This window comes from Phaethon lepturus, unplaced genomic scaffold (genome assembly GCF_000687285.1).
Source record: "Phaethon lepturus isolate BGI_N335 unplaced genomic scaffold, ASM68728v1 scaffold6981, whole genome shotgun sequence".
Taxonomy (NCBI): Eukaryota; Metazoa; Chordata; class Aves; order Phaethontiformes; family Phaethontidae; genus Phaethon; species Phaethon lepturus.
The window spans coordinates 56246-69066 of NW_010519751.1; the positions used below are offsets into that span (position 1 = coordinate 56246).

A 12821-nucleotide genomic window follows, 5' to 3' on the forward strand; every position below is an offset into this window, starting at 1 on the left:
TCTTTAAAACTTTTCTGTATTTTCTTCCTGAAAAGCCAGGCCTTGGCTGGCCAAATAGCCAGCTCCTGCCCCACAAGTACCACCACCACCTAGGAAGTCGCTACGCGTAGTGCTTCCGGACAGGCGGCTTTGTAAAGCCATGTGGGACACACCAGCACAGCATCAAGCCTGCCGTCTTGGAACTTTGCAATCTTGCAACTCCCAGCCCTGGAAAATGGCTCCTCCAGCCTACCCGAGAGCAGCTCAAACACTGCCACTGCACAACCAAACCACAGGTGCGGCTGTGTTTCTTCCGCATGAGCAATGGGGCCAAAAGCTCTAAAGCACCCGCCCCCGGCGCAAGGCTACAGTGTCATCCCTTTAGCATCTCTGTGAATATCGTGTCTCCCCTGGCCCCGATCTGACCCCGAGATGCTGCTCAGCCTTCGTGCCTGAACACTCCCGTGAGTCGGTAAAGAACTTGTCAGGACGGTCTCTCAGAAGAGGAAGGCGGTGCTACAGCTAGGAGCTGAAAAGACAGAATATTCCATTACCCCTCAAATAACGAAAATAAACCACTCTGCTGGGCAGGGAAGGGGAGGAGGGGCAGGGAATGAATTAGTCTCACATCCATCAGCATCTCAAGTGTCAAAACACTACAGCTTTCAGCTGCCCACCCCTGACCGTGGCAGGCATCACCAGTCACTGCAGCATCCACCCAGGTCTTCCCACCTTCTGGGTGGTTTAGCCCAGGGTCCCCCAGAACCTGTTTTAACTCTAGTAAACTGACTGGCTTCCTCTTACCGACAAAATATCTACCTCTTTAATTAAGACCTGCTACTTTACGGAAAGCATGGGCAAAGAAAGGCTTTAACAAAACCTGGAAGTTTTTGATGCAAACTCACCCTAATATACTTTAATATAAATATATACACCTGCATGTGCGCACACACACACACTCCTGAAGGTATTGGCGGTACCTCAGGATCCAGGTGTTTCAAGACAGAGCAGTGGCACACACCTCTCCGACAGCAACACACTAGAAATACAAGAAAGAAGTATGATGAAAGTTGCTGAAATGCCACCCCTGGCACCAGCCGGCGAGGGCAGGAGTGCTTCGAGACGCTGTGGACAGACACCCTTTGAGCTAAAGGCAGTGCAGCGCACAGGCTGCTGCTAAAAATACATCAGTGGAGTCCTCTATCACCTTCAACAGGCTTCGGTTACGTCCAACTAGATTCTTTAAATTGTGAAAAATTCCACTGCTCGACAACATTAAATCATTGTAATTAAGAGCAACCACTAAAGCACCTTTCAAAGCCCTTACTAAAATTTCATGAGCTATCTACTTTTAGAATAGATTTCCAAGGATAAGTCAATGTTTGTGCTTTAGAAAAAACAAGCAGCAAAACCACTATTCAAACTCCTACCAGCCCAGCTGTCATTAGAGAGCAGCCAAATGCAGCGCTATGACCAGGGAATAGTACTTAGCATCATGTATAAGCTTGTGATGGTAAAACCTCAGTGTGGAAGTTGCAGAGATTTGTTCTGCAACTTCACACTTACCTCTACAAACACCACATTAAATAGCTTCATTTTTCTGTTGATCCCGATAGTTTTCACATCAAAACAGCTTTAAGCAGCGCAAACAAAGTTTGGAACTCTTCTACATTAGAGTATGGCCAACTTATTTGTCTTTTTTGTGAGTTTTGAGCAGGAATTTTCAAGCAGGATGAACCGTGGCACCACGGTTACTTTACGTAGGACACATGGACATACTGTAGCCCAGCAGCACCACTTCTGGTCAGTACAACAAGCAGTTGTCCAATAAACAGTTAAAACTTCAGAGTCTTCCCTATTTCGGGTTCCCTGCTCCTGTGCTGTTTTAATATGACCTCTGCTACAAATCCCCTCCACACAGGAACTCAAATGCAGCACAGATGGAGTGCGTGTTTCCAGGCTGTGGGGAAGAAAAGACTACAGGTTTTGGCTGCAAAGTTTGGTTCAAAAGGGAAAAAAAACCTCAAACAAAAAAAAAGAAAACACAAACCCCCAAAAAACACACAAGCAAACCAACACAGGAACGTTCAGACCCAGAGCCTGAAGTGGTAGCATCTTCTCATACCGCCATGTGTGACAGGCATTGCGCTGCTGCCATCTCAGTGTTTTGAAAGTGTGGCATCGAGTGGTTTTCTGGGCAGCGAAACCTCAGAGAAGAATTAGGGACTGCTCTGTTTGGGAGCTACATGTGGAATGGTCAAATCTGTAACGCTCCGTATTGCTTTAGCTTCAGTAAGGTAGATTCATGGCATTGGAAACCGTATCTTCTATTTCACAAGACTGCTACAGTGTCACTCTGCATGGCTTATTTAAGCCATTAGCTCAGGACCCAAGTCATCACTGAAAAGCGCAAAAAAAGCACGTATTTCAGCAACCCACATAGCTTCGGTTATCAGCGTTTTCAAAATCTTTAAAACTGGCATTTTTAACAGTATGCAAAATAAATATAGTAAACTTTCCTCACCTTAAGTACATAATCACTACGTAAACCTCTGTGGCAGGAATTACAGGAACCATCGAAAACAATACTGAAAATAACTCAAATGGAGACGCTATGTTTTATTAATGCTCTTCCAGATTACATTTCTATTCCTAAGAAGAAAAATAGGAACACACCTAAATCTAAGAATTCCATTCCTGTTCAACACTGGGAATGGAACATCAAGTTGGACCATTTTATTACTTTCCATATACTTTAATGTTTCAAAATTCAAAAAAAAGTCAAATAATACTAGCCTCAGACAGATTGCATATTGAACATGGTAGGTTGTTAATCACCACACATCAATTTCCTGATAAAAATCCCTGATTAAGAAGTTTTCCCTCTAAATTACATTTATAAAATTCTCTGTCGGTGGCTCAGCCACTAAATGGTATAGGAACTGCTCCCAGGTTTCTTGTTGCTTAGATTATCCAGCCTCAGGCACACCCTGGAACCGAAGTCCTTGGAGGTGGGAGGCAGCAGTTTTCTCCTTAACACCGTCTGTTGAGCGACATGGAACAAGACTCCGTATGCTTCGAGAAGCTCTTGCAGAAACAGGAAGGGTGGCCATGTGTAACAGAGGAAGAGAAGAGGAAGCCACAATACTTATGAGAGTGGATCCTCAAAGATCAGCTGAGTTGGGTCCAGCAAGCAAGAAAACCCTGCAAATCCCACCAAGGGAGCAGGCACCACAGAGTAAACAAACCAGACAATAAGCAGATCTCCACTGCAGAAGCTGTCCATCAATGTGTCAGTCCCATGAATCATTTGCTATAAAAAGTTCAGTGTCTCATCTTCAGTGCTTGTTTAACTGTAATTCTGTACATTATATACAAAAATGCACAAAGATAGCTGCTTGATGCTTACAATCCTTGTTCTTCTGCAGTGATGAAAAATTTTAAAAACCAGAGTCTGGACTTATAAATAGTGCAGAAAATGCAAATGCTAAGAAGACAACACCTCCTATGATTGTCACTGAAAAGAAAAAACAAACCAAAAAGAAATTAGACACTAAAACTTAAATATCTTCCAAGACACATTACAGATTTATTTATTTTTCATGTCTGATTCCCAAATAATCTTTCTTTAAAATTTATGCTGCAAACAGTGGACGTTGTTTCTAGCTCTGTGTCAGGATGCCCATATGCCATCCCACTGTCTAATTGCACCTACAAGAACATATCCTGATCCGTAGAAGGAAGCTTTGTTTTCACCCTTATTACTTTAGGTAGTGTAAAACTGAGGTCAACACCTGCTGTTGAATATTTGGCTGTATGGGGGAAAATGAGATACAATATTCTCATGCCGGAGCAAGCCATCAGTTAGGAGTGACATAATAATTAGCATTTTTTGCACAGTTTAGGTAACTATATTGAAAGAGACAGTATAAAAACGTGAACTACTCGCAATGACCACAATCTGCTGGAGGCTGGGACACTATGCCAGGAAAGCACCACTATATTTGGACTGTTCTGCCCTTCTCTAAACAAGCTAAGAAGCTAGACGGATCTTTGGTCTAACCTAGTAATGTTATTCCTATGGCCAAAGATCCACACTGATCTTATTAGGACATTTCAAATCATAGTTAGATGAGCACCTCATCATCAATTGCCTTGGCAAACAAGACAGAATGCACATTTTAATTTTTTGCAGTGAAGTTGTGGGGTTTTTTCCTCACAATCTCTGCAACTACAGAAAAAATATTTTGAATGAACATTTATAGGAAGCACCTTCACAGAATCCTTTCTGAGAGCAAAAAATCTCACTACATCACAGGACTGACAGTTGAAACAAGCTTCAACCTAACCAGAAAGAAACCCCAACCCAATGTAACCTTACTGGTACTTCCTGTTGGAGATAGCAGGTATGATAAAAAAAAAACACATTTCTGCCACACACAGAGTAGCTTTTAAAGCTTTTGTATGGCTGCCATAACGTCGAAGTATGAAGCTCTCTTGCTCACCTGAAGGTTTGTACTCAGAATTTCAACAGAATTTGTATTACCCATTGCCAAACAATACATACTGCCTATTCCAAATACTGTATTTCCTTCCTCTGGTCTCCTACAAGCTAGCTAATAGTGAAGCAAAACATGCTTCACCTGTGTCCATCTTTAAACCTGGAGCTACAATACCCATTGTGATTCCTTAGATCTGAGTCAGTAAACCATTAAATTCAATGAAGGCCAAACGCTTCAGGAGCACCCTGTGCAGGGCCACCCATCACGAGGGGAGCTGACTACGGGGCTTGGGGGGTGGTATGGAATACCCAGAGTCAAAAAAAAGTTTTGGGAAACACTGTTCCCAACCCTCATAGCCATTTACGCCACAGACATTACCAGCATCAACATGCTTTTTTTGGTTGGAGTGAGTTTTCACTTACCAGTCCTAACAGAAATTTTTTGTGCTATCATTCTCCCTCCAATAACTGCTAAACCGGTGCACAGGCAATGTCCCACTGTTCCTCCTACCGCCACACCATAGGGGTCCTGAGGGAAAAAACAACAGAAGGGAAACATCAGCACAGCTGAAAACCCACTAGTCTTACAACAACCTCCTGCCATGAAGGAGGAATGCCTTGACTCCTTGTTTGCACACTGTCAAGCACAGAAGATACTCTCTGGTGTTCCCTCTGCTCTGCTATCCATCACTGCCTTAAAGACCAGTAACAGTGTACGTCAGCTAGCAAGACAGACTTCAATCTAAATCTGACTTAATATAGGAGCATATGGCATGTTTCAACCAAGAAACCTCTTCAAGTAGTTAAATATAGATCCAGAAATCACTCTGCTGTACTTAAACAATCAAGCAACCTCTAGAGGGAAGGTAGCAGCTGTTGAGAAACACAATAAGCATCAGCTGGAAGAACACCAACCTAATAAGAAAGAGAAAAATAAATCTATGAACAGCAAATGAAAGCTTTCAGCAGCTAAATCATTCTGACTCCTTTGTCCAGCTTCACAAGCTTGTGCTCTATACTCTTCCCCTACTCCAACCATCCAAAGAGGGAAATATGAAAGAGTTTAAGTCCAGAAAATAATAAACTGTTTTCAAAGTTTACTGTCAACAACAGCTTTCACATCACTACTTAACAGCTACTCAATTCGTGAGCAAATCTACTACACAAAGAAGTTTCTCAGATCTACTTACAAATTACACAGTTAAGGCAGTATAGACATTGAACACCTCGTAAAACAGAAAGCTTCTGCATTAGAAACTTAAATCAATCTTGTAATGACCGATAAAGAAGGCATGGTAGGAGCATGACTTTCTGCTGTACAAAGATGAATGATGGAGAGAGGAGTTGAGTCCCCTGCACATCTTCAAGTGAGACTTCTAGCTCCAAGAGGGAAAAAAAGCTGCTGCCTTCACGTGAGGAATGTATGAAATCTCTAACAGGCAAACAGCAAAGCTATCTATAGGAAATGATCAAGTACGAAGAAAACAGACATCAACTGTCCAGGTGAACCAAAACCACATGCCAGTGAGAAAAGGTGCCGAGCACCAAGCAGCAGACAGGTAGGAAACCACCACGAAGCGCAGGTTGGAAGCAGGGCTGTCCCAGCAGCCTCACTGCCTCCAGGGTTGGGAACAGGACTCAAAGTTCCTGGAAATCCCTGTTTCCCTGCTGTCAGCAGTTACCTGTATAGTCCCCACTGGCAGAGGGCCCACCCCATTCCCTAGAGCTCTCCCTGGAGGGTAACAAGTTACAACATTTCCCTCAGCATCGCATCTCCAGGAGCAGAAGTGCTCAGATGCAGCAGCCGAGGCAAAGCCAGTCTAGCAGGACCCTATGGAGTTTCCTTTTCTGTTTCCTTAAACAGATGAACAATGCTTATACACAGTAAAATATTAAGTTGTAAAAATCAAGTTCTTAAGGACTGTTGTCAGGATTAGGTTAAGACAGGCTTAACTCGATCCCCTGGTGCATGTACCAAGACAGCCAAATTATCACCTTTTTTCCTTCCAAAGGAGCCCTATTTGTTGTGACAAGACGAACGCTACTCACTTCACAACCAGTGACGTAGTATTTTGTTTTCTTTTCATTGAAGAATGTATAGTCCCAGCTGACTTACTACAGTACTCAAATCTCTGTATAAAGATAATTTCTTTCCTCATAAGCACTTCTGTAGTACTCCTGCTATATATCTTAGTACTTCACAAACATGCATTTATCTGACTGTATTATGAAACAAAGGGGTATAAAAGAATCCCACAGATAAAATTGAGAGATGCAGATCATAATCATTCACTGATTTTGAAAGCCAAGATCAAGATATCTTCAATTCATTTTTTTGTAGTATTCATTTTTGTAGCACTTATACAAACACTTCACAAGCTAAGGGCACACAACATCCAGTCTGTAGTTGCAATGCTCAGCACTTCGCAGATCAGATGGCAGAGTCAGATGGACACTTCCAAAGGGGACACTCAGAAAATGCAAACCAGGAGTCAACTAACACCAGTGAAAAGATGGGCTTAAGCAACTTGCCTAGCACCATACAAAAACTTGGGCAGAGGCAGTAATAACTCCTTGTTTTCCAAGATGGCATGTAACTGCCTGAACGATGAGATCATCCTCTCGTCCTGCTGTTCCCTGCCTCGCTAGCTCTAAGCACCTTCTCTGCGCTGTAATAAAGACAAGAGGTTCATATAGATTATAGCCTCCTTCATTACACCACCCTGATGTACCCCTAGGGAAGGTTTGAAAGGGCACTGAATGAAGCATGAGTCCTAGGGAAAAACTGTAAATTATCTCAATGTATGAGAAAGCACAGGCAAGCTACTTATGTTTATTAAAAGGTTGACTATAAGCCTTAATTTTCCTTTAAATATAATAGTTATATACTTTCCAATCATCATGCTGAATATAGTTTCATTTACAGTATTGCTTACTGTACAGCAGTTCAGATTTTATTTTAGTTCTATACAGTGTACCATATTCACTTAGATTTCTTAAAAGAGGTTATCTTCTTAACAGCTTTAGGTTTGCTAGGATGAAGGTTTCTCTTTACAGCTACTGTGTTAAAACTGTATGACCACACAGATCAAAGAAAAAGAGGTTCTGTAACATCTCTCAACACTTTAACAGAAACAATTGTATTCAGATGCATGATATAAAACAACTATTTCCAGAAATGCCTGTGCAGTCCCAATCATGTAACAATAGTTTTAATAACACACAGAACTTCAGTGCACTTCTTTTCAGGTCTCAGCACAGCTGTAACATTAAGTAGGGCACAGCAAGGCAGCGGGTGTGAATCTAATACCTCCTGCAAAAGTATTTTGTCTCTCCCACTTCTCTGCGGGCAACCCAAAGAGGGCAAAAGAACAGTGGGCATTCTGCAACACTCACCTCTCTGGCGGCCAAGACTATGGTTGTTAATTGGGAACGATCACCCCATTCTGCTAAAAACGTTAAAGTAAAAGCTTGAACAAAGATTGGAGAGATAAAATGTAGCCATTTCTTCTGAGGTACAGTGGTGCCTGGCCCCGATTCCACATCTCCCGGCCCATTTAACAGTTTAGTTCTCTGAAGCTGTGGAGAATAAGGGGGGAGGGGGTGGGGGTGGGGTGGAACCAAACAACCATAAGATTAGAAATGTCATCTAAACAACCCAAATGAAATACTTAAACTGTAAAGCTAGCCATTTAGTATCTGGAATGTTACTAGCCACTGATTGCTGCATTATCAATATATTATTTATATTAGACACCATTTTAAAAAGCTAGCTACATATATGCATACAAACGTGTGTATATACACATGCACATATATACATACTTGTAATTACCTCTAACCTCCAGTTACTGTCCATCTTGTACTGCTTGCACTTATGCAGCAGTTTTAGTAATGACGTCTGGTTTCTAACCACAGATTTCCTCCTATTTTTAAAGCAGGGATCCCCCTCTCAAATTAGGATTTCATAAAACTAACAAGGAAAAAGATTCATGAAAGAAATAAGATTAATACTCCACACTATTCCTTAGAAGTGGACCAGTGTATTTAAAAAGTTATTACAATAAAAGACCTCTGCTGCAACACCAAAAACCTCAGCATTATTCTTCCTGACCATAAAAAGAAATAAAAAGAGAGGCAAGAGTAAACTGTTGATGTCCTCTCTGCTAGTAATGCCTTAAAAAAAAAAACAAACCACACACCAAAAAACTGACTCTATTGAGAAAGTCCCTTTTTCCTGAGAAAACAGGCTTGCCACAGAACTGGAATCACCTGTTGAAAGCCTCCAGGGGCCACTTCTGTCCCATTTACCAAACGTTTTCTGTGTCAGAGTATCAGACACAGACACAGTTGAACACCCCAAACATCACAGTGCCATTCTGCAGCTTCACAGCTGTAACTATTTCATCAGCCATAATTCACAGAAAGCTCATGACTTACTTCCTCATCTTTTTTTTTAATTTCTGCTTGAACTTCCTCCAGCTCTTCCTGACCCTCATCTGGACTCATTTTCAAGCCTTCCCGAAGCATTCGGATGCCAAAAATTGCAAACAGTGCCGTTGACACATAGTATGTGTACACACGAGGAATAACTGTGGTGGCATAGCCAAATAAAACTGAAAAGAAAGCAAATATGTCATTTAAAAAAAATAAGCACGAGGATCATCATTGTTTTCCCCATATCTAAAGCCTGCGATTCAAATATCCACTGATGAATAAATATGGCATGTTTTGTTAGTTTTACATAATTTTGTGGCTTTTTTTATTTTTGCAAGATAAAAACACTCTAGAAACTCCAACCATTACTGGTCATACCAGAGACTTTAAGTCTATTAACACGCAGACAAGGCACACTAGGCAAAGCTGATGTGCTGCTATTCCCAAGAGCCAGTCAAACCAACATTATCTTTCCCATCAAGGACTAACCAAGTCCTGCCTTTCTCCAAGCATGCCATGAAACTATCATCTGTAATCACATTACATTAGTCACAGTGTATACCAGATAATTCCATTTTTACATATGACTACATGTTGAAGAGCATCTCTCTCCAATAATTGCATTTATCAGATAAAGTTAGAGTAAGATTTTCTGCAAGTTAAATCTACTAGACATACCCACAAATCATCCAGCTGCATGAATGTCTGTCTTCTTTTGCCAAGTGCAAATACCTGCACATTACTACTCCCTTCTCTCCCACACTCCCCAAAACACACAATGTGACCAACTTTGATCTGCCTTTAATTTACAAGCACTGAGCCCACTCAAAGCCAAAAAGCTACCTCCACAATGTATCTACTTTTATGGGTATCAACAGCAATCAAACTAAGCCAAAACTACCTCTCAAAGAAGAAGAAATACATATCTAGGACAAAGTAAGACTAGTTAGCATTTTTGGAGAAAACAGGCCTGTATAAATGACAGAAAATTAAAACTCCACACCTAACATTCAAGGCTACTTGGACCATGCACTCACAACTGTTTCTGTGGTTTTACTCCACATGCAATTACCTAAGAGGAAGCATATTACTGTGTATGTTTTCTTGCACGCACTCTCTTAGTTGAAAAATGCACTCAGAAGTTACTACATAATGTGGAAATTAATCCACACTACCACTACAAAAGTAAGACTATGAGACCAAAATGAATCAGGCTGTACTATTAGAAAACACGGCACATACGTATATGAATAACAGTATTAGCTGCACAGCTAAATAAAAAAAGGAGTTAAACTAAGCTTCTTTTTAAAGACTGAACATACTAAAGCAATGCAAGAAACAATACAAGAACAGAATTTTTTTAGCATTACTTGCATATACAAGCATAGAAATAATTAAATACTCATAATATTAGTTATGATTAGTATTATCAGAATAATAAGCAGCTTATTTTGTCAGAAAGGTAGAACTGTCTCTAAGCACAGCTTGAAAAAACACCCCAAGTAGTGATTAGCTGGAGCCAGTAAGTTTAAGTGAGCACATTTTCATGAAATCAAAGGTGTGCAAAAACTCCAGGAATCTCCAGACACAGCTTGTATAAAACAAGGGCAGTGGAGAGAAGGGAGAAGGAAGGGAAAAAAAAAAAAGCTCCTGTCTGCAAAGGAAGAAATAGTTGGGAAGCCCTAAACTTGGGGATAAAGCAGAAAAGAACGCTTTTATGAAAAAGCATCATGAAAGATTTGAAGAAAGACTTAGCATAGAAAATGGGACAGCCGTAATAAGCAGGAGAAAAGAGAGTGCAAGATTTATAGAATAGTGCATCACCTGCACTACTAAATAATGTTAAATGAAGCAAGCAGTGCAGAAGTGGAAGAAGCAAAGACTGTTATATTAAGCGAATAATCGAAGAAACGCATACAATGCTATCATTACACACAGCACAAATGGAAACTGCTCCAAGACTGCAATAGTAATTGCAGCAATACATAGCAATAGCTACACATCCAAAAACCGTTCATAGAAACACTCACCAAGAAGCCTGAAGCCAATCAGCTGTCTCCATGAAATGAACACCATTTCAATTATTTATGAAATGGTCATGGTTAAAAATGAGCACACCTACAACAAAATTTATGCTGTATCTGATTTACCTGAAGGCTGCTCCATTTTATGATCACAGCTACGTAAGCACCCACAGCTACAGGTTCCTCCATTGCTACCTGACACCTCACTCCCTCTGCAGCTCTTGGCTCTGTCGCTACCACCCATCCCAAAGGGATCACAGCAGAACACAATCTTCCACTTACACAGCTCCCAGCACAAATCCAAACAGCTACACATACAGGGATACAAGTCAAACAAGGGAAATTTGTCATCATATTAAGAATCTTTTGCCTTAGGAGGAAAAAAAGAAGTCACTCCCACATTCTCTTTAGGCATGCTAATTTAACAGGAGCTAAAAATAAGAAGGAAACCAGTAGTCCAAAAATCAAAGGAAGTGCTTAGGCTCCCAATCCCATTCCTCTTCCTTAAATTTGTAGTGAGGTCTAGGGAGCACAAACATCTCATTACAGGTAAGAGCCTAAATATTCAATCTGAGCCATGGTCCCCAGGAAAATCTTCACACTCTCCTCAAAACAGGAAATTGCATATAGCTACTACCTTCATTTTAATTTCAGTTAAGATTTATTGATAAATATGTACCCAGCATATTTTAAGAGATGAAACAAAAAGAAAAGAGCGCTAACCTGATAAACACGTCATCAGTCCCAAGGCAAGCATAGCACCAGCCAGTACAGTCAAACGGTTGTACCGCATTGCCATGATGGCTGCAATGAAGAAGGTCTTATCCCCCAGTTCTGATACGATGATGACCGATATAGCAGCCACAAATGCATGAATAAAGCCCAAATTAGTCTTGTCAGCTGACTCTTCATTGACAATGTGAACAGGCGCAACCGGCGAGGACCCCTTCTGTAAGAGGGGGGAAAAAAACAACAAAAAAACCCACTAGTTAATTAGGCTTGAATAGTTAGTTCACAGAAGTACTGAGCCTTGTATTTGTCCTGTCATATCATACTGCTTAGTGTGACATTTTATGTATACACCTCTCACACAGCGTTAATGATCATTTACTAGTTACTGGCTGCCACCTACCTCAAACTGCTAGTTAGGCACTTCGCAAAGATCAGATCGCGCACTGATTATTAAAGCAGTGTGCACACTATTATCAAAACATGAGAACAACTATTACAACAAAACATGGGGAAAGCTGCTTTAGTTCAGCCCTAATATTGCAATCTTCACAATCGTTGGCTATTTACTTTATGACCTTGACCAAACAAGCAATTTTCTGATACAAATATTCAGAATTAAACTCTTCAAACTAAAATTAGGAACTAGGATAGCTTAGCAGAAATACAAAGTCCCTTCAAAAATTGTCAGGATCGATTTCTTCCCTTGCAGAATCTTTGCATCTCAGCCACGTTAAATTTTTACGCAAGTTATCATCAGCTTTTATTGTACACGCTCTACATTTGTTATAAATTAGCTGTAAGACTTTCCAGCGGTCAAACCGGACCAGCACACTCCAGATCTCACTGAAGTGTTTACTTTTACAGAGATTCAGCTATCTATAGTCGAAAGCAAGATCCAAAACAATAAAGTCGATGTTCACATGCTTGACCAGAGATGGCTAAGAAAGCTCGTTTCAGCACATCTACCAGCAGAGACATATTACAACGTGTTTTAACATGGTGACTTCCCAGCATTCCATTTTTACCAGTGTTGTAAGTTTTTGTGTTCGATATTTAAGTTTCCATGCTCTATATGATACACGGTGACTTCCCAGAGTTCTTTCACCTTTAGCAGTCTGTAAATTTTTGGTTTTGATATTTAAAACCTG

At 40.8% G+C, this 12821-nt stretch overlaps 1 protein-coding gene across 1 annotated transcript; it reads right to left on the minus strand.

The window, feature by feature from the left end:
* Window positions 1-2948: 2948 nt before the first annotated feature.
* Window positions 2949-11926, minus strand: TMEM165 (transmembrane protein 165; the record flags this gene model as incomplete). Its single annotated transcript, XM_010297143.1, has 5 exons — window positions 2949-3496; window positions 4904-5009; window positions 7877-8059; window positions 8921-9096; window positions 11665-11926. Coding segments are annotated over 5 exons (804 nt in total), but the record flags the coding sequence as incomplete, so codon positions are not given.
* Between the last annotated feature and the right edge of the window lie 895 nt (window positions 11927-12821).